Here is a 22,355-nt window from a genome sequence, read left to right on the forward strand (position 1 = left end):
GCCTTCAAGTCTCACCCAAGTCCTGGTCCTCCCCCAACTGCCTCCTTCCTCCCTGCTGATAGAAGATTCTAGATCAGGATGGGTCAAGGTACATGAGAGGGTCACACTCCCTGGGTGTGGGCACCAGGGCCAAGACAACTGAGACCACAAAGGGCCTCCTAAGTGGCATGCGTGGCCTCAGCCCACCAGTGACGGGAGTGAGCCCCTAGAGGTGGGCATGCTGAGATGGGGGAATAATGGGGGCCGAGATGCTGGACTGAGCAGGTCTCAAATAAGCGAGTCACACAACGTGGACACATCAAACACAGAGTATGCTTCCATTTTTGTATTTTAAAATAAATATCACATATAATAACCAGAAACTGAAATGACACTTTTACCAGATGCTGGGGCCCTGTGGAGTGGCTTGCGGGAAAACAGGGATGATTCCCTTTGGAGAACACAGATCTCTTTTCAAACTTCAGTTACCAATGTTATAAAAACAGCACTCCACGTTCTCTGGTGGCAGCAGCTCTCGGCCGTCCGTGGCACCCCAGGCCCTGTGTGTCAGTGTCAGGGGTGTCAGGGTTTCAGCACCTCAGTGCTGGGTTTCAGCACCCTGGGGTGAGGCTGACCTGCTGTTCAGAGAAGCTGGAGGCAGGGCCTCCCTGAGGGGGGGGCATGGGAGGAGGCCCCTCTCACAAGCAGAGCTCCACACCTCACACGCACCTGCGAGTGGGGTACCTGCAGACACGGTTAGGAAGTGTGTATATGGGGATAATACTCCGCGGGCCCCGCTGTGCTGATACACAATGGGTTATAAAACACACAGGAAAACGTTGGACAGGATGTAAATGAAGTGAATATTTTTAAACATCTTCCCGCAGCGGCTTCCGACCACCATGGCTTCCTACCACCATTCACTCATATTCTTGGGCACAGTCTTTTCTTCGGGGCGAGTTTGCCATTAATGGCAAGATTTAAATCTACTTCCTACTGCCTTTGTGATGCATCACCTAGGGCCCACTTGTCAGGCCCTGGAGCATCCCCAGGTCTGAAGCAGGTGGCGCTTTGCCAACAGCTCCTTTTACAAGGAAAGGTGGTGGGCTCTGCCCACCCCCCTACCCACCCCCCCCAGCTCCTTCGCTGGGGCTGTGCTGTCAGTGTTGTCTCGCGCTGGAGTTTCTTAGCAGAAACCTTTTAAGATGCTTTTGGGACGGACACTTTCTTTTTTTTTTTTTTTTTTAAGATTTTATTTATTTATTTGACAGAGAGAGATCACAAGTAGGCAGAGAGAGAGGGGGAAGCAGGCTCCCTGCTGAGCAGAGAGCCCGATGTGGGGCTCGATCCCAGGACCCCGGGATCATGACCTGAGCCGAAGGCAGAGGCTTTAACCCACTGAGCCACCCAGGTGCCCCAGGGACAGACACTTTCAAAGAGACACAAAAGCAGAGGGAAGAACACAATGAACTCCCACGAAGCTCTGTCCTGCATCACAGCAGCTCGCCCTGCCCGTCCGTCCACAGCACAGTACTATGGTCACGCCTCTGAAAATCCACAAGTCAACCTCTACTACAAATCCGGATTCTGCTTCCCTACTGTGCCCTAAAGTTTTTATAATTCCCCTCCCAATCCAGGATGCCTCGGAATTCATGTACTCCATTTGGGTTTTTGTTTTTTTCTTTTAGTTTCTTTGAACCCAAAGCAGGGGTGCCTGAGTAGTTCAGTGAGTTAAGCATCTGACTCTTGATTTTGGCTCAGGTCATGATCTCAGGGCCATGGGACTGAGCCCTGTGATGGGCTCTACGCTGGGCATAGAGCCTACTTGAGATTCTGTTTCTCCCTTTCCCTCTATCCCTTCCCCGCCCTTCTCTCTCTCCTTCTCAAAAAAACCCCAAAAAACAACAACAACAACAACAAAAAAAAAAACAAGAAAAAAATAAACAACAGAAAAAAACAGGACAAATGATCTTGAGCCTGTCGAGTATCCGGGCCAGGAGGAATCTTCTTTAGCCACATATTCATTTTGTGGCTACTACTGGAATCCAGAACAGAACCACCAAGCCCACTTGGGCAACCACGAGCAGCCAACACCACACCGCACCCACGCCCGTGGAGAGCTGCTAGACATTGGCACCATCCGTGTGGGCGCCTCCCTCTTGCCTTGGGCCCCTCTCACACTGAGCCACTGCTGCCAGTGTCAATACATTTTTTTTTTTAATTTCATGTTTGCTCTCCAAATGGCCCAGTGAAGCCATAGAGACAAGTATGGCCATGAAAGACCACCTGGAGCCTTTGCTATTCTCGCCAGGGGGGACAGCCCCATGTCCCCCAGCTCAGAGTCTGCTATCATGCCCTGCAGACTTGGGTATTCTCTGCTTACCAGTGTCAAGAAGATAACCGTGTCCAGGAAGTGGCTAGACTATCCTGAAGGCCAGCACCCTTTGCTGGGGTCAGAGCAGCAGGCCTCGGCCTAGGATTCACCACCCATGGCTGTGTTTAGGGCAATGAGGAACTACTAGATTTAGCCTTTCCAACGTACCTGGTGACACTCGGGCCTGGAGACCCAAAAGCTATTTACTTGTCTACTATTCTGGTGGGTCATCTACACACTATACTCACAACTCTTCTGAAAGACCAAGTTTGCGAATTTGGGACCTGTTTTCAATAGGATACTTGGAGGACACAAGAATGGGGTGACCTCCCAAGCAGGAGCAAAGACTGGTAGGTGTGGTCTCTCTGTCGGGGCCTCTGCTGTCCCCGTCTCTGCTCCCTGCCCCTTTCCAGTTGCCAGGCTCAGCGCCCCAGTCCTGTAAGACCCTGTCCTGTGAGACCCTGTCCCTCTTCAGGGAATCCAGCTGCCCGGGGCTTTTGAATACCAATCCTGTCTGTGCCTCCACCCCCTCTATGTAAAAACACAGCCTGCCTCAAGGCCACTCCGGTTGGGAAACAGGTGGGCTCTAAAGTCAGTCCTCTTCGTTCTCTACAGTGAGGTGCACAGAGCAAGATGTCTGGGGTCCCTGGGGCCACCCTTCCTCACTTGTCCTTCTCAGAGATACTTAAGAAATCCACAGTGGGACCAGGATGTTTGGGGGAAAAGAACAGGACCCAAGCTCAAACCACAGGTCCAAACAGCACCCCAAAAATGAGGCCTGACAAGGGGACAGGGCAGGGGAACATAGCTCCAGCAGCAAGTGGAGAGGCCACAGCCAGGGCCTGAGTGAAACCTGCCGGTACCAGGGCAATGGGGTAGGAGGGGAGGGACAGGGACAGGCAGGGCGCAGGACTCAGCTGCCCACACCAGACATACTTCCTTTATGTTAAGCTGGTGTTTCCAAGCAGCTCAGCATAAAATCTTTAAAGTAACATATGTGTATACACACACACACTCTCTATTTTAATTCCATCTGCCTGATGACTTTCCTACCAGTTTAGATTCTCCTTCTGGATATCTCTATCCTAGAAAGCTTATGCCTCCCTCTCTGTGAGCTGCACACTCTGTATGCTCATTTTTATACCCCAATTAAAGGCCTTCACTTAAATGGAAAATGGACAGTCTAGAAATCTGGCCAAGTGAGAAGGAAGCACACGTTCCAGAAAAGACTCTAGCCCCATACAGGGCCTGAAACAAGGGCCTTGGGGTGCCTGCCCATTATCATGGTGCTCCCCACAGCCCGGGGCCTGTTCCTCTCCATGAGCCCTGCACCAGGCACCGCTGGGGAGAGGGTGGGGGAAAGTGGGGAGCCCCCAGCAATATCCTCTTAGTCAGGATGATGCCCCCCACCCCAGCCCAACTGCAAACCCAACAACTCTTCAGAAAGACTTACCCTTGAATGCTACCTCCCAGCGACCTTCCAAGGAGCGGTTCCGGCTGGCGATGACATACTGGTAGCCGACCCACAGCCTGTAGGAGGGTGGAAAGCCAGCAGGCCTCAGCACAGGAGGGAGATAGCCATGGACTGGGTGTGAATGTGGGCACCTTAGAGTGACTTTTCCAATATCAAGTTTGTAAGGCATTAATGATTTTTTAAAGTTTTGATACTTAATTTTAATAAAATGCATTAAAGGTCTAAACAATAAATTCACAGGGCAGAAAAGGTTGTACCTTGGCTAACTCCTGCCAAGCCCATTCTTATTGGCTGATCCAATAAAGTTTTCACATTCTATGCAAGACCAATCTTATTCCTGGGGCATACAGAGCCCCATGAATACAACTCCGTGAAAACCACAGAACGGTGTGCTCTGAAGGGGTGACTTTTATAGTATGTGAATTACATCTCAATAAAGCACAAACCCGTGTGCATCTACAGTGCGGTGCTGGGTGAAACCATGCTCATGGTCTCCAGGTTGGTCTCCGCTTAGAGCCAGCTCGCCCCAGACCTGCAGTGTGCTTCTGAGCACGCACGTCACAGCACTGAGGGGGCCATGCTCATGGACCTGGCCGACTGCCACAACCACCTGCTGAGTGTGTGCCTCTCACCCCAGCCTTCCAGCCGCAGTCCTGGAGATGCCCGCCAGCAGGCCCAAAGCCACCGTGGGAGCGCTGGCCCGATGCCACTCTTGTCCCTTCAGCCTACTGCCATGCACACACCCACCCTGGTGAGACAGGGGGCTTCCCCAGCCAATGGGCTGAGCCCTCTTGCTTCTCCACGGACTCACAATCACACTGTGATCTAGAAGTTATTTTGTAGCTGTAGGAGGAGAAACAACAAGGTGATTGTGACCTGCCAACATCACAGGACATAACAGGGGAGCCTGAACCCAGCCAGGGTCTTGAAATGAAGGCTCACTCTCCACCTGCGGCTGTCGTTGTGCTTCCTACAGCAGGATGGCATCCCTGAGACAGAATGCTGGCCATCTGGCAACCCCTACATTCCACTCCCCCACCCCACCCTGGCAGCTAGGCGGCAGGACACCACCTCCAGAGAAGGACTACCACAGTCCTCAGCACACACCTGCCCCCCAACAAGACCCTCGAAACTCTGGGCTTGGAGATGCTGGCAGCTGGCTATTCCCACATTTTCTCTATAACGTCACAGAGCCTTGGGGTCAAGAGCCAGGCTCTGGAGCCAGGCTGCCTGGGCTGGAACCTGGGCATTACCAGCTAACGTGTTCCCATGGTTATGTGTTCACCCACCCTGGGCCTGTCTTCTCACCCACCAGCCTCCCGTGGTTTCTGGGAAGACTGTACACAAGTATGCCGTTGGAAAGCATTGAGCACAGGGCCTGAAAGAACCATCTTCCACAGAAGAAACCCACACCCACTTGTATGGCCCTTCTGGCAAGCCCATGAAGCCCCATCAAACAGCCCGTCCCAACACAGCTGCAGCTGGACCCAGATGGGAGCCAATAGGGACAGGCCCAAGGGGGCACAACGTGGCAGCTCATCCCTGCCCCTCTAAGAGCTCCCGGCATCATCCTGATGCCTGATCCAAACCCCAGATCTCTATTTGTTTCCAGAGGATGGGGCTGCCCTTCCCCAGATGCCGGCCAGCTAAGCCTGAGGAGTATCATGTGTGGCCAGAGGCCACATCCTTAGTGAGCATCCTGCTTGCGGGGAAACAGCCTGACCTAAGGCCTTGGGTCCCCATCCCAAGACTCACTTGTGCTGGTCCTGCCACGCGAAGCTCCGCTCTGGCTGGTCCCATTCTTGGGCCAGGACGAAGCGCAGCTCCTGGTCAGTGGAGAAGGTGGCAAGGGAGCCGTTCACGCGCTGGCAGGTCTGCGCCGCATCCCAGTAGTTCTCTCCGCTCAGGTAGACCCGATAGCAGCTTGCTGTGCCCTCATAGTGGTGCCACCCCGTCGGGCACTTCCCTAGGAAACATGAAGGACGGGAGGGGAGTTGTCCCCTAAATTAGGATCCTCACTCCAAAATGCAATTAGACACGCTGCATCTGAGGTCAGAAATCACCCCAGGGAAAATGAGGCTCGAGAAGCAAGCTCTGCTATGAAATGCAAGTTTCTTGAAGACACAGATGCAGCCCAAGGCACAAGCACATGCAGGGACTCAACTGGTTTCTGTAAGGCCTTTGATTTACTTGGCAGGAAAGACTGTCCAGTGCAGTTCAGTAAAGTAGATTTCATTCTCGGGTGAAATGTGGTTGACAAGATGACCAGCTCCCCATGCCTGCTCACTGCAAGCCTGGCGGGGGCGAGCAGAAAGGCTCCCTGCCCACACTGCTCCCACTACCCCAACACCTGGCTCTCTGGCCACTCTGCCAGCAAGCCCACTGCCTCCTGAGCCCAGTCCTTGGCCCTCATTTTCTCTTCACAAGGGTAGTGGCCAGCACTCCCCTAAAACAGAAACGTAGGGGATGAGTGCTGGAAGTGCCACTGGGATCAAAGGACCAACCCCTGCCACCCACAGACAAGAAACTGAGGCCCAGTATTTATGCAGCAGGCAAAAGCGGAGTAGCCAGTGGGGGCCTGCATCTCCCTGAGGTGGGGCAGCCCAGATGTCTCCTCATCAGGTGGGCCCACCCCCCGGCCGGGAATACTCCTGCTAGACTGTGTGGCTGGCCTCATGGAAGCTCTGTGACCCGTTCCACAGGATCTATAACCTTCAAATGCTGCGGCACCCACCTCCTAAGCACACACTAATGAATAATAATTTTTAACAAGCCAGCTGTTAATAGAACCCAAATTTTTAATGCATCTACGTCCTGTGGACCTGGTAAAACCTCTGCAAGATGGATGCCCATGTTTTTACTGTTTAGAGCCTATATGTGTAACTTATTAACAAAGGTACAGAGATTCCAAGAGGGGAAATGGCAGCTCTGGCCTGGAGCCAATGAGGCCGGCCACAGCTGTGCCGCAGTGTGAAGAGGGGGACAGCGCCACCTGCCCACTGAGGAGGACCCGCTCACATACTGCTGAGCATGCACGAAGGCCCGTCACTGTGGACCAGGAGCCAGGCCTGAGCTCATCCCTGCTCGAAAGGTGCATGGGGTGCACAGCATATCCCTGCTGAGTGTATGGCATGGGCTGGAGGGGCAGGGGATCCCCAGGGGAGGCTTACTATGGTTCTGAAGCTCCCACACATGATGTGTCCCACCTGCCACACCCCCTCCAGGTGCGTTCCACCTTGTCTCCAGGCAGAAGTGGAGACACCAAGATGCGCAGAGGACCAGCTTCCGGCCCAGGCTCCTCACCCACCACCCTGGGATGGGTCCAGAGGGAAGCAGGGGTGGCAGCTGGCAGTGGGGAGCAACGGAAGGAGGGAACATTACTTTTTATTGGCTCAACTTTTTTTAATCATTTGAAATCTGTGGAATTATTAACCTCAGTAGAATCAGTACCTGTTCCAAAAAAAAACAGCTAAGTAATGAAAAGGGCAATGTGTGGGCTGGGACTCCACAGGACTGAGTCCCCCGTTGGCTACATGGCCTTGGGTGGGCTGACCTCTCAGAGCCTCGGTTTCTTCACCTACCAAGCTTGCCCAGTGTCCCTTCAACTACAACAATCTTTGCAGTTCACAGCTATTATGGATCAAGGCCAAGCACAGCATCAGGGTACGGGGGGCGGCTGACGCCAGCTCTGCAGCTCGTTCAGGCCCAGTCAGACAACCCAGGTGCCACGCGGGGTCTGAGCTCTGAGATGCCCCCCCCGGTGCTGAGTGTCCGTGTGTGTGTGTGTGTGGCAGGTCGGGGGGTAGGTATTAATATAGCCAACAGCCTCCTAGGCCCTGCAGGAGACGCGTCACACGGCAGTCCCTCCTGTCTTGGTATACTGTACCTATGTATGTCACTACACCTGTCTGCTTAGGACGGGGTGGTTTTGGTGTGGCTTTTCGATCTTTCAACCTTCTTTAATCTTGTAATGCTCCTTTAAAAATCTTAATGTCATGGGAGTTCATTAAATAATTAGTCTCTTCAAAAATGGTTTAAGGACAGAGATAGAACCTCCCCTCCCCGTCAGCTGGACCTGATCTCTGGGAGCCTATTACTTCATCTACCAAAAAGCAGCTGACTTATGGAAACAAGCAGCCCAGTTCCAGAGCCGGGTTCGCAGCATGGCTTCACCACTCAGAGGCTGGGGTGACCTGGGATGGGTCACCGTGCAGCCTCGGTCATCAAAGGAGGCAGACAGCCCGACAGCCCTGAAGGGCCATTTCTGGAGGCCAACCCCTCGTCCGGCTGAGCGGCCCTGATAGCCAGGGGCCACATGGGGCCACAAGGCGTAAGTCCCAGACAGGGCAGGTCTGCAACTTACTGCTGAAGCGCACGGGCTGCGCCACATTCACCGCGTGGAAGTGCTTGGGGTCGCTGCCTCGGGCCCGGCCCGGCCGTGGATCCACAGCCTCCTTCCCATGGTAAGGACGTGACTCCCCAGTCACTTCTGAAAGCAAGAAGAGAAATGGGCTATCAGCGCAGCTCACGCAGCAGTGAGGCACATGGCAGCGCGGGGCTGGTGCCAAACAAAAGCACAACGTAGTCAGCCTCCTCGGGGCTGGGAAAACCAGGTCAAGCGGAAGGCAGCACACAGTCTAGTTACTCAGGTGTTCTTTAAAGTCTCAGAAACCTTGCTGCTCATGCCCAATGGGTCACATGTGCTCCCTACGGAAATTATTCTTCATTTTTTTAGTACTATTACGGAAAGAGGTCTCTCCTTCATTGCATTTTCTAATGGGCTGCTAGCACAGCACAGGGCTAGCTAGTTATTCCTGCAGCAAATCCCTCAGCAGCCCTGGCTCCCTGGCAGGGGGTGGGGAAGAGTCTCTCCAAAGGCCAGGCCGCCCCTTGTACTCCAACTGTCTGGGAGCCTCCCGTGAGCATGGAGGGGGAAGCACTGTGTGACACCGTCCTCTGCACTACCTGCACTGGGCCTGAGTTGCTGGCTGAGCCCCTGCCTGAGGGTTCCTCTCAGTGCTCCAAGGCCAGAGTATTCTGACATTCCTGCCTGGCTCTTGGGCACCCGGCCCATGCCCCGCTGTGCAGATGGCCTCCAGCACAGTTAGAAGTGTGAACAGGAAGCTGAAGATGAGGAAGACTTCTAGTTTCATGGATCATGATCTGATAGCAATTCCTAAGTTAGTGCTTCTACAGTCTCTCTGTAGAGTTCTCCAACCCTGAGAGCACCACTATCCTCCCTCTCGAAGGTGAGGGGTGATGCGGGGACGTGACGTAAAGTACCCGAGGCACAGGAGACAGCCAGGGGCAATGTCCCATCCGGGCCGCCCTCCTCCCTCCTCTGCCCGCATGGGGGCATCTCGGTGCACAGTGAGGACACCTGGTACAAAGTCATGCCAGACAGCGGTGACCTTGGTCTGCAGGGCGGCAAACAGAAGGAGGCGGCTCTGCTTCCCCAAGGCCATGTCCAGCAGGCCTGAGGCAGATGACATGGGGCACATGGCATGGCGGGTGGGTTTGTGGGAGACCTGGCTCCACGGTGCTCCACTTGAGAGAAGCTTCGCCAGCTATCTGATCCTACTCGTGTCGCAGACTCTAACACTGTTTTCATTTCATAAATAATCTGTATTTTCCCTTATTGTAAAATAACAAATCATGCATGTGAAATAACAGAAACACAGAAGTCTGAAAAGCCAAAACATAAACCACTACTATGCTCAGTCTGCCGCCCTTCCAGTCTTTTTTTCTGTACAAATCCCTAAAAATACCGGGATCACATCACTCTGTTTTATGATATGCTTTGTAAGCTTGAATAGAAGCGGCTTTCCATATTCTCAAATGCACTTAAGAACACCACTTTTAATGGCTGCAGAACATTCTGTGAATGGATTTAGTTATCATAATCCCCTAGGGTTAGAACTTTAGATCGTTTGCATTTTGTCATTACCCTATATAAGACTGCTCAGAACAACTTGTACAAAAATCTCTGGGTGTGCTCCTCCTCGTTTCCTTCTGAGACCCTGGGCAGGCCACAAGCCTTAGCAACTCTGGCTCCTTCCATTATTCAGTACAGTATTTACATAGCCCCCACCCAGGCAGGTGATGTGGCTCAGGGGCCATCTGGTTGCAAACCACTCTAAAAATATAAAATGTGCTACCAATGAAGCTCAATTCAAGGCAAGACCTTAAAGGAGAAGCATTCAAGGCCTTCGGTACAACCTCACCGCCAACACAACCACCTCACTGCTGTCACCTGTGTGTGCTGCAGCTGCTCTCTTCCGGGCAACAGCAGTTCTCCAGGACCCAGGTGCCCCATCCCCACTGCCTGAGCATTGCCACTCCTAGCAGGAGACTGGCAGCTCTGACACAGGGCAGTGCTACAATGGGCATCCCCTTCCCACCCCAATCCTGAGGAGGCAGGCAGAGGAGTGGGGAGACACACACTGAGGGATGGCAGACCAGAAACAAGGAGGGCTTCCCAGCAGAGGGCACAGCTTAGGCAAAGGCCAAAAGGGGACACATTTGGACAAGCTCGAGGACAGGTTTGGGTGTGGTGAACATGTTTCCCTACACCTGAACCTCATGTGTCCCTCTGTCTGCTCCGACCAGCAAGACCTGTGATTCTACTTTGCGTCTTGGCCTCTGCCCCGGACCCAGCACAGCAGCACCTGGTAGAGGGCCGGCCCAGCTGTTCAGAGACAGATGAAATCTGGGGCACAGGGCGCAAGAGAGACAAGGTAAGAGTGTGTGCTACCGGGGTCTGGATGCCGGCTGACTATGGAGGGTGCGTGGGGCAATAAGGCAGAACAGCTCAGGGAATTCAGCAGAAAACCAATAGTGAGGAGGGAAGCCACTTTGCACTGAGCAGGCTTCTCTGGTGGCTCAGGTGGCAATTCTGAGCCCTTCTCTTTTACATTATTTCTCTTCAGAGCCAAACGCCCACACCCATGCCCTCATCACTCATTTGTTCAGCGCCACCATGGGAACCCACTGGCACAGACCAGGGACTTCTGAGTGTACTGGGGCCAAGAGAAGCAGGAATGGGTGCAAATGGAGAAGAGATAGAGTTCACTAGCATAGAACCCCTACACGCCCCTTAGGAGCACCTCTGACAACACCGAATCTCCTTCTGCAACTCACAGCATTTTCCCTTAGGGCCAGTTGGTGGGTGTGAGCTGATACCCCAAGAACCGGTTTCAGGATGCAGACACCCCAAAGCAACTCTCCTGTTCCTCTCCTTCCCTCTCCTGTTCAATCTCAGTGTGCCAGGCACTGTTCTAGGCAGGGGAATATAGTAATGAGTGAAACAGACAATCCTGTCCTCCCTTAGTGAGGCCCTCAGCCCGCCTTCTCTTCCACCCAGCAAGTGGCGGTGGGCACACCTACACCCTGCAACTGGGAAGGGAAGAGTCTGAGCGCACACACCTCCCCCACCCCCGCCTGCCGTCTTGGAAGGGGTGCTCTCAGCACCACAGGCTGCTGTGTATTCTGCTCTCTTCAGGTATCCTTGCCAAGACTTCAGAATAACTCTGGCCACCAAAGATGGATGGAGTGTATGGAAGGAGACATGAAGCAAGAAGGAGCCAACGTGGTTGAGTTGGTACTAAAAAAACAGAGGGAAGGGGAAATGTCTTACAGATGGGAAAGCAGGCTCTGAAGTGTTATAAGGCTTGCTTCATGAACAAGTGGAAAACAGGAGACATGAGCCTTCCATTTTCTCCAAGTCCACTGGACCCGAGCCTCCTCCCACCTCACAGCATGTCCACCAGAGGCCTGTTTCCGGCCATCTTCCCAAGCTGTGTCCTGGGGCTGGGGTGGGGGGGCGCTGGGGAGGGTTAGAGCTCAGGGCAGTGACCTCTTGCTCCACGAGGGGCATCCAGCATGCTAGGTTTTCTGCTTTTACACCCCCTGCTCCTAACCCCATTTCCTAAAGACATCTTTCTTACTCATTTCTTCTGATAGTTCGTCCATATTTCTAAATAATAGGTTGACCCAGCTATTTCTAGTTTTATCAATTTTGAATGCTGTCCACTGACTGTTAGGATGGGTACAGATTTAGCTCATATGCACTCTTGCCCACCTTCCTAACAGAGCAGAATTAATTTTGTAATTAAAATTAGTAGAATAGGGGCGCCTGGGTGGCTCAGTGGGTTAAAGCCTCTGCTTTCAGCTCAGGTCATGATCCCAGGGTCCTGGGATCGAGCCCCGCATCAGGCTCTCTGCTCAGCAGGGAGCCTGCTTCCTCTCCCTCTCCCTCTGTCTGCCTTTCTGCCTACTTGTGATCTCTGTCTGTCAAATAAATAAATAAAATCTTTAAAAATAAAATAAAATAAAATTAGTAGAATAATATAATAATGTACACTTAATGTATAAGTGTTCTTCACTTGTGAGCCAGAAAGCATACTAGGTATTTCAATTCTTCACAATCTTCCTTTTTCCTGGAATTAACATGTGCATTAATTTTTAAATTTGCTTAGCTTTTGGTATATCTACTGTTATTCCTCCCAGTTGCTAAAGCAAGTAACAATGGCTAGCCATAAAAATGTTAAACACTTGAAACATCACATCAGAATCTCCTGGCACCACTCCTCCCTAGGAAGGACCTCCCCTACTTCCTACCTTCTAGCACAGGCTGAATAAGCTGCTGTCTGGGCTTGGGCATGGCTGTAATCCTGGGGTCCATTTGCTGTCCTCCTGTACTGGGCCCTCTTTCTTGGACCCCAGGCTACCTTCTTTTCTACTTTACCGCCTCCTTTACAAGACATATCTTCCTAAGAAAGGGCAGGGCAACTTTTCTGAATCTGTCCATATCTGAAAACGTCTTTATTCCATTCTCATGCAATAGGTTCCTCTGGATGTAAAAATCCCAGGTTGGTAACATTTCTGGAGCTTCTATTAGAGATATCCAATTGAACGAACATATTCATCCACCTCTAGTCTCTCCTGAAACTCCTAATTAAAACAAAAGTAATGGAATTTTTAAAAAGGCATAGTCACAGGGATAAACAGAATAGGAAAGAAGATTGCAAAGTTGTAAAAACTGGAAAACAGAAGGAACAATTAGCTTACAGAAGGCAACCGTACATTGTAATTTGCCTGGGGATGATCTTGGTTTATGCCAGTTTTCCCAGTATCCTACCCAGTTTATTAGCATTTGTCAGTATCAAGACTGACTTATTTTAGAAGCAAATCACTCAATTTATTTGAGCCCAGAAAGCTAAATCCTAGGGTAACAGATGAAAAGTAAGGCACCTATATCATATCAACTATACTTGCATTAAAATTAAAAAAAAAAAAAAAAAAGAACAAAAAGGAATCTGGCAATATTTAGCAAAACTATATATACATATACACTGACCCTTTGACTCAGCAATCCTGTATTTAAGAATTTACAGTGAAGGTACATCTTCAACAATTCGAAGGAGGGAAACATGTATAAAGTTATTTATTGTGGCATTATATTTAATAGCAAACTAATGAGAATAACCTGAAGGCTCATCCATAGGAGAACTCGTTAAATATAAGTATGGTAGGGGCACCTGGGTAGCTCAGTGAGTTGAAGCCTCTGCCTTCGGCTCAGGTCATGATCCCAGGGTCCTGGGATCGAGCCCCACATCGGGCTCTCTGCTCAGCAGGGAGCCTGCTTCCCTTTCTCTCTCTGCCTCTGTCTCTGCCTGCTTGTGATCTGTCAAATAAATAAATAAATAAAATCTTAAAAAAAAAAAAACATAAAAAAATATCTATACAAGCATGGTATGTTCCTAAGATGGAGCGCAACACAGTTGTAAAAAAGAATGAAAAAGATCTTTAGAATAAATATAATGACTTTATGGGTATTTTGTTAAATTAAAAAAAATAGGCGCCTTGACAGCTTAGTCAATTTTATGACTCTTGATTTTGGATCAAGTCCCGCATAGGCTCCTTGCTCAGTGGGGAGCCTGCTTCTCCCTCTCCTTGTCCTCTCTCTCTGACAAATAAAACAAAAAACAAAACAAAACAAGAACCCAAGAAAGATAAGCCAGAAACTAATCAAATTACTTACCTATAGGATGTGAGTAGGAACAGGGCAAAGGGAGGAGAGGAAAGAGAAGTTTTTCTTTCTTTCTTTTTTTTTTTAAAGATATTATTTATTTATTTGACAGACAGAAATCACAAGAAGGCAGAGGCAGGCAGAGAGAGAGAGGAGGAAGCAGGCTCCCCGCTGGGCAGAGAGCCCTATTCGGGGCTCGGTCCCAGGACCCTGGGATCATAACCCAAGCCTAAGGCAGAAGCTTTAACCCACTGAGCCACCCAGGCACCCCAAGTTTTTCTTTTTTTTTTGTAGGCTCTATGCCCAACGTGGGGCTTGAACTCATGACCCCAACATCAAGAGTCACAAGGTTTACCAACTGAGCCAGCCAGGTGCCCCTGCTGAGAACTTTTAAATATATGTTTTTATACAGTTACAACTTCTGAATCTTACTTACATTTTACATATCCTAAAAATAAGTAAGTCAGTTACACAACCTTGTGAATATACTAAAAAATGTGAAATTGTGTATTTTAAAGTGGTGAATTTTATAGCACACGAATTATATCTCAATACAAAAACATTAAAAATAAATCAACAAGTTGAGAAGGCAAAGTCCTAAAACTGAATAGAAACTGGATGAAATGTTAACACAGTCATCCCAAAGAAAACAAGGAATGAATGCTAGTGACTTTTGACTTGAGAACTGACCTCACACCCCATCAGTGGGAAACAGCCTAATAACATTTAACAAAGTACAAAAACATCCTGGAATTTACCTAGTAGGTGAGTTCTTGGTAGTGGTACAGGAGTAGTAATTCCAAAACTACAAGTATGTTAGGACTGGCCAAATGGACACATATATACAAGGTGTTGGGAACCACAGTTCTTACTATGGGAAAAAAAAGATAAAAATATGAGATGGGAGTAAGAGAGGAAGAACTTGAGTATAGATTAGAATCGGAGGTATGAATAAATAGGAGCTTAGCGGGGCGCCTGGGTGACTCAGTCAGTTAAGCGTCTGCCTTCGGGTCAGGTCATGATCTCCGGGTCCTGGGATGGAGTCCCACATTGGGCTCCCTGCTCAGGAGGGAGCCTGCTTCTCCCTCTCTCTGCCCCCTCCCCGCTGCCTATGCTCACTCTCTCTCTCCCCCCTACCAACAAATAAATAAATAAGATCTTAAAAAAAAAAAAAGATAGATGAAGTATTTAGAGGTAAAATGTCATAGTATCATTAATACACTCTCCAAGGGTTCAGGAAAAAACATGTAAAGAAAGCAACTGTAGCAAACTGCTATGGATTGGTGAATGCAGGTAAAGGCAATATAAACACTCATGTACCTTTTCTACAGACTTGAAATTTCTCATATTGAAGGTAAGGGGTAGAAGGCAGCTGACAAACCCAGATCTCATCCCCTGTACTTGGTTTACTCAGGCAACCCTGTCTCTCCTTCACCCCTGCAGAAGATGGGTGATTTATTGAAGACAGGGTCAAACAGTTGAGGGACTGTTGTCTCTTGGTTGAGGGACACCAGTTCAACTGGAAGTCAGGGTTCTGTACTTAGCTGGGGAGGGCAGAGTCTCAGTCCCTCCTTCCAGAACCCCAGCCTCCGAGAAGACCGTTACATTCCTGTATGGAAAAATCTGGCCAGCGCGGGGCGCCTGGGTGGCTCAGTGGGTTGAGGCTCTGCCTTCAGCTCGGATCATGATCTCGAGGTCCTGGGATCGAGCCCCGCATCCTGCTCTCTTCTCAGCGGGGAGCCTGCATCCCCCCCGCTCTCTGCCTGCCTCTCTGCTTAATTGTGATCTCTGTCTGTCAAATGAGTAAAATCTTAAAAAAAAAAAAAAAAAAAATCTGGCCAGCCCAAGAAAAAGGTCCCCAAGGGGAGGAGATCCCCAGTGAAACAGTCTAGCTGGTTCACTGTCCATGGAGGACCACAAGCACCCAGCTTCCAGCCACACACAGCAGACAGGCAAGGTCCACCAAGCTCTGCGGGACAGCCTGCAAATGAGAAACACCACACCACAGAGGAAACAATACAGAAGGAATGCCTATAGGACACTTCAACAAAAATGTGCCATTAACATACTCAAAGTGAGAGACAATACTGTATCCATAAAACAAGAATGGGATGCTATTAAAAAGGAACATAATACAGACACCATTAACCCCTCCCACCCAAAGAAAAATCTCCACTAGAAATGCAACATGTTGGCAAAAATGAAAACCTGTTAAAAGATGTGGTACAAGTAGAAACTTCCTTAAAGTAAGATAATACTTTTTAAAAAAATTTTATTTATTTATTTGACAGAGAGAGAGATCACAAGTAGGCAGAGGCAGGCAGAGAGAGAGGGGGAAGCAGGCTCCCTGCTGAGCAGAGAACCTGATGCAGGGTTCGATCCCAGGATCCTGAGATCACCTGAGCCGAAGGCAGAGGCTTTAACCCACTGAGCCACCCAGGCGCCCTGAAATGAAATTTCCCTTAAAGTAAAACAAAATGACAAAGAGATGGAGAACTGGAGACTGAAAAAACTGACGATCAGTCCAAGAGCTCCAACTTCCATTAACACATCTAAAAAGAGACAAGATAAAAGGAAGAGAAAAAAATCTAGTGTTTTCTTTCCCTAAACCAAGAGGCATGAGTTCCTAAGATGAAAAGATCTGCTAAGTGGCTAGCACAATGTATCAAAAGATACTCAAAATTTCCAGAACAAAAACAGGTTTCATTCAAAGAACCAGAATTACAGCATCGGCAATGTTGAAAGCTCATAAAAATGGAGAAAGATCTTCCAAACTGTAAAGGAAAGTTATTTCTAGCTAGTAATTCTAAATTCAGCTAAATCTGTATCATGTGTGAGAGTGAAATAAAGGAATTTTCAGACATGTAAGCAAGGAAATAAAAACTTTTGTCTCCATGTTCCTTTTCTGCAGAAGTTATTAAAGACAGCAGTACATTACTTAAATGAGGGAAAAAAACAAAACAGGAAACTGAAAAACAAAGGATCTAACATGAGAGAGAGAGAGAGAGAGAGAGAGAGAGAGAGACAGGCAGACAAGTGTGGACAGACATGAGGGAGAAACCTGCTGATTCACCCATGCTGATGGTGAAGGGAAAACCCAAGAGGACAGCCGGGAAGGTGTGCAGCAGGCCCTGCCAGCACTAAGCCAAGAGGTGAAGTCAGGTGGCTCTGGGGAAGGAGACTGCAAAATCACTCCGGCAGAATAAAATGAGAGATCTACAACTGAGGGGAAATCAGGAGAGATCCATCCTGCTAAGGACTTTCTTTTTTCTTTTTTAAATGTAAATCTACAGCCACTTTGGCAAACCATTTGGCCATTTCTTAAAAAGTGAAACATAAATTTACAATATGACCTGGAAATCCTACCCCTATGTACTTTCCAAGATAAACGAAAGCCTATGTCCCCTTGAAAAATCGTAAAATTCATAGCAGCTTTACTCACAAAGTGGAAGCAACTCAAATGCTCATCAAAGTGAAAGAGTAAACAAAATGTGGCGTAAGCCACGGAATGGAAAATCTGGTGTGGAAAGGAATAAACCACTGACAGCCTGCAAATGGATGAGCCTCAAAGACATAATGCCACGTGAAAGAAGCCAGACACAAAAGAAGGCATACGGTATGATTCCCTTTATAGGAAATGTCCAGAACAGCAAGTCTGTAAGACGAAGAAAATAGATTAGTGGTTGCCTGGGATTGGCGGAGGGAACAAGGAATGACTACAAATGGACACAGGATCTTTGGGGGCAAGAGACATGCTCTAAAGTTGCAGAACTCTTTAAATTTTCCAAAAATCATAGACTTGTATGCTTTTAAAAGTCAGGAATTTTATGGTACATAAAATTGCATCTTAATAAAGGTGTTAAGAACCTGAAAGTCTTACTTAAGACACATAAAACATTTTCTTTAAAGTACATATATAGGTTTTGTTAAAAAGTAAAAAAAAAAAGAAAACTACATGGATGGACCTTGAAAATATTGTGCCAACTGAGAGAAGCTAGACACGAAATACTGCATATTGTATGACTCCATTTCTATAAAATGTGAAGTGTCAAATCCACAGGAACAGAAAGTGAGTGAGTGGCTGCCAGGGGCTAAGGCTTGAGAGAAAATGTGAGAGTGCCTGCTGATGGACACAGGGTTTTATTCTGGGGTGACAAAAAAGTTCTACACTTGGGGTGATGGTTCTGAAAATGTTCTAAAAACCACCAAAAACTGTACTTACCAAGCAAATTCTATGGTATGTGAATCATACCTCAATAAAGTTATCAAAACAAAAAGATGATGATGACAATGTTCAATTCTGGCTTAAGACAAAATGTTTCATGAGCAAAAAAGGAAACGGAATCCCCCTCCATGCCCTGCCAAGAGCAGCACGGACGGAGCAAGAACTCTGGGAGTGAGAAGACAAAGGGGAAAGTGTCAGCCACCTTGTTCAGGAAAAATCAACAGGAAATGCCTAAAACCATGGAATTTAGAGACCCACAGATAAATGCTAAGTGAAATCAATAGTTAAAGTAATCTCAAGTATTTGCTTCTGAGAAGTGGGAAATGGGGCAGGGGACATCAGGGTTAAGTTCTAAAATAAAAAGGCTTATAAAACTATCTGAATATTCAGATCGTGTGTACAAATAACCCGAATACAACTCCAACTAAAATTCTGATTTAGACAATTAAAATCAGCTCCTCTTCAGATCCAGATGGCCTTGCCCCATTGTTTCCCCACGCCAGTGCCACTGCTGAACATCTCATGTGATTCTGATTCCTGCTCTTTTCACCAGGACCTGTGCTCTCCCTCTTTGGACGTGCGGTGTTCACTGTATTTCTGACATACTGCAATTATACAAGGTATCTCGTCTAAGTCTTCTAAAAATTATTATGCCCTCTTAACTCCAAAGCTACATGACTAATATGACCCCTGCTCCTATATTTTTAAAAAGAATTTGGGATGCCTGGGTGGCTCAGTTGGTTAAGCGACTGCCTTCCGCTCACATCATGATCCCAGGGTCCTGGGATCAAGTCCCACATGAGGCTCCTTGCCCAGCAGGTAGCCTACTTCTCCCTCTAACTGTTCTGCCTGCTGCTCCTCTGCTTGTACTCTCTCTCTAGGACAAATAAATCAGAAAATATTTTTTAAAAAATTAAAAATAGGGGCACCTGAGTGGCTCAGTTGGTTAAGTGTCTGCCTTTGGTGGCCCACATCAGGCTCCCTGCTTGTCAGAGAGCCTGTTTCTTGCTTCTCCCTCTCCATGCCACTTCCCCTGCTTGTGCTCGCTCTCACTCTCTAATAAAATCTTAAAAAAATAAAAGAATTCTTATGGGGGATGGGTGGCTGGGTGGTTCAACTGATTGAGCGTCCAACTCAAGTTCAATTCAGCTCATGATCTCAGGGTTGTGAGTTCAAGCCCCGCATTGGGCTCTGCGCTCAGCATAGAGTCTGCTTGTCCCTCTCCTTCTGTCCCACCCCCTGCTTGTGCGGGCTCTCTCTCTCACTCTCAAATAAATAAATAAATTTTTTTAAGATTTTTTTTTTTTTTTAATTTGACAGAGAGATCACAAGTAAGCAGAAGTAGGCAGAGAGGCAGGCAGAGAGGGAGAAGCAGGCTCTCTGCTAAGCAGAGAGCCTGATGTGGGGCTCGATCCCAGGACCCTGGGATCATGATCTGAGCCGAAGGCAGAGGCTTAACCCACTGAGCTACCCAGGCGCCCCATAAATAAATAAAATCTTTAAAAAAACAACACTGTAAAAAACCCCCAAAACTCTTGTTGGGCCAACTGGCTGGCTCAGTTGGCATGCAGCTCCTTTTTAAAATTTCTTTAGTGGGAGAACACATGTACACAAGCAAGCATGTGGAGAGGGAGAGGGAGAATTTTAAGTAGGCTCCACGCCCAGCATAGAGCCCAACATGGGGACTGATTTCACGACTCCCAGAGATCACAACCTGAGCCAGAATCAAGAGTCAAACACTTATTAGCAAACTGAACCACCCAGGTGCCCTGAGCATGCGGCTCTTGGTCTCCACTGTTGTGAATTTGAGCCCCACACTGGGTGTAGAGATTACTTAAAAATAAAACCATGGGGGCGCCTGGGTGGCTCAGTGGTTTAAGCCTCTGCCTTCGGCTCGGGTCATGGTCTCAGGGTCCTGGGATCGAGCCCCATGTCTGGCTCTCTGCTCAGCAGGGAGCCTGCTTCCCCCTCTGTCTGCCTGCTTCCTCCTCTCTCTGCCTGCTTCTCTGACTACTTGTGATCTCTCTTTCTGTGAAATAAATAAAATCTTTAAAAAAATAAAATAAAATAAAAAAATAAAAAAAACCATGGGGCGCCCGGGTGGCTCAGTTGGTTAAGTGTCTGCCTCCTGCTCAGGTCATGATCCCAAGGTCCTGGGACTGAGCCCCAAATTAAGTTCCCTGCTCAGTAGTGAGTCTGCTTCTCCCTCTCCCACCCCCACTCATGCACACTCTCATGCTTTCTCAAACAAAATCTTTTAAAAGGAGGGGGCACCTGGGTGGCTCAGTCGGTTGGGCATCAAAATCTTGCTTTCTGCTGGGGTGGTGATTTCAGGGTCATGAGATCAAGCCCTGCCTCAGGCTCTACACTCTATATGAGCCTGCTTGGGATTCTCTCTCCCCTTGGGATTCTCCCTCTCCCCTGTCCCTCTTCCTGCTCTCCTCCTCTCTCAAAAAAATTAATAAATCTTAAAAAAAGAAAGGAACTTATACTAATCAGATATTGGATTTTCCAGACTAATTTTTCAATGGGTAAGAGCTCTTTCTTAATTTGCCTTTTCACAGCATTCTGTGTTCAGAAAACAGACTGTGTATGTATTTATATGTACATATTTTCATTGTGGCAAAACACATATAAAATTTTAGCCATTTCTGGGGCACCTGGATGGCTCAGTCAGTTGAGCAGCTGCCTTCAGGTCTGGTCATGATCCCAGGGTCAGTCAATCAAGTCCCACACTGGGCTCCCTGCTCAATGGGGAGTCTGCCTTTCCCTCTCCTTTTGCTGTTCCCCCTGCTTGTGCTTTCTCTCTGTCAAATACTAAATATTTTAAAAATTTAACCATTTTTAAGGACATGAGTCATATACCTTTCTTTCAAAATGGAATTACTGGATCTAATGGTAGTTCTATTTTTAATTTTCTGAGGAATCACAATCTGTTTTCCACAGTGACATACCATTTCACATTCCCACCAATTGTGCAAAAGCATTCCAACTTCTCCACAACCCACCATCATCTCCACATCCCCACTAGGACTTGTTTTGATAGCAGCCATCCTTATGGGTGTGAGTGGTGTCTCATGGTGGTTTTGATTTGCGCTTTCCTAATGATTAGTGATGCTGAGTGCATTTTCATGTGCTTGTTGGCCATCTGCATATCTTCTATGGAGATAGTCTTCTGCCCATTCTTAAAATTTTTTTAAAAGATTTTTAATTGTCAGTGAGAAAGAGCACACATGCACATGAGCACAAGCAGGGAGAGCAGCAGGGGGAGGGAGAAGCAGGCCCCCGCCAAGCAGGGAGCCCAATGCGGGGCTTGGTCCCAGGACCCTGGGATCATGATCTGAGCTAAGGTAGACACTAACCTACTGAGTCACCCTGGTGTCCCTCCTTTGCTCATTTTTAAAAACCAGATTTTTTGCTGTTGTTGAGTTGTAGGTTTTTAAAATGTATATTCTCAGTATTAGCCCTTCATCAGATATGATTTGCAAGTATTTTCTCCCAATCCACAGGCTGCCTTTTCACTCTGTTGGATGTTTTAAGGCAGTTTTAAATTTTGATGCAGCTCAATTTATCTATATTTTTCCTTTGCTACGTTATGGGTGCCACCTGTAAGATATCATTGCCAAGCCCAATGTCATGAAGCTTTTTTATGTTTTCTTCTATAAGTTTTATAGTTTTAGCTCTTACACTTGGGTTTTTGACCCATGTTGGATTTTTGTACACTGTTTAAGTGAAGGTTCTCTGGCATATGGCTGTCCAGTTTTCCCAGCACCATTTACTGAAATACTATTCTCCCCACCCATGAACCATACCCTTGTGGAAAATAATTTGACCATATATATGGTTTATTTCTGAGTTCTCTATTCTATTCCATTGGCCTATACACCAGAATCACACTGTCTTGATTACTGCAGCTTTGTAGCAAATTTTCATATCAGAAGTGTGAGATTTCCAACTTTATTCTTTTCCAAGAATGAGCTGGCTATATGAATTTTAGGATGGAGTTTCCTATTTTGGCAAATACGGTTTTTGGCATTTTGATAGAGATTGTACTAAACCTGTGCATTGCTTGGGTAGTACTGAGAGCTTCCTAACTCTTCCAGTCTGCGAACATGGGATGTCTTTCATGTATATCTAATTTCTTTCAGCAATGTTTCGTAGTTTTCAGTGTACTAGTCTTTCATCTCCTTGGTTAAATTTATTCCTAAGTGTTTTATTCTTTTTGATGCTATTGAAAATGGACCAGTCTCCTTCATTTTCTTCTGTTTGTTCA

The 22,355-nt window shown here is 47.9% G+C and overlaps 1 protein-coding gene across 4 annotated transcripts in view; it reads right to left on the bottom strand.

Moving 5' to 3' along the window:
• Positions 1–22,355, bottom strand: part of LOC111142492 (DiGeorge syndrome critical region gene 2) — a 91,632-nt gene that overhangs the window by 28,924 nt on the left and 40,353 nt on the right. For 2 of the 4 annotated variants that reach the window (XM_022495702.1, XM_022495700.1), the window contains 3 exons: positions 8,191–8,316; positions 5,583–5,793; positions 3,807–3,883 (listed from right to left, as the gene is read on the bottom strand). In XM_022495702.1, coding sequence (XP_022351410.1) covers positions 3,807–3,883; positions 5,583–5,793; positions 8,191–8,316 — 414 coding nt within the window. Of the gene's footprint in view, positions 1–3,806; positions 3,884–5,582; positions 5,803–8,190; positions 8,317–22,355 lie in introns of all 4 variants that reach the window. The other 2 variants (XM_022495701.1, XM_022495699.1) reach the window with 1 other exon arrangement.

The sequence above is a fragment of the Enhydra lutris genome, unplaced genomic scaffold (genome assembly GCF_002288905.1).
Source record: "Enhydra lutris kenyoni isolate GAN:26980312 unplaced genomic scaffold, ASM228890v2 scaffoldscaffold8, whole genome shotgun sequence".
Lineage (NCBI taxonomy): Eukaryota > Metazoa > Chordata > Mammalia > Carnivora > Mustelidae > Enhydra > Enhydra lutris.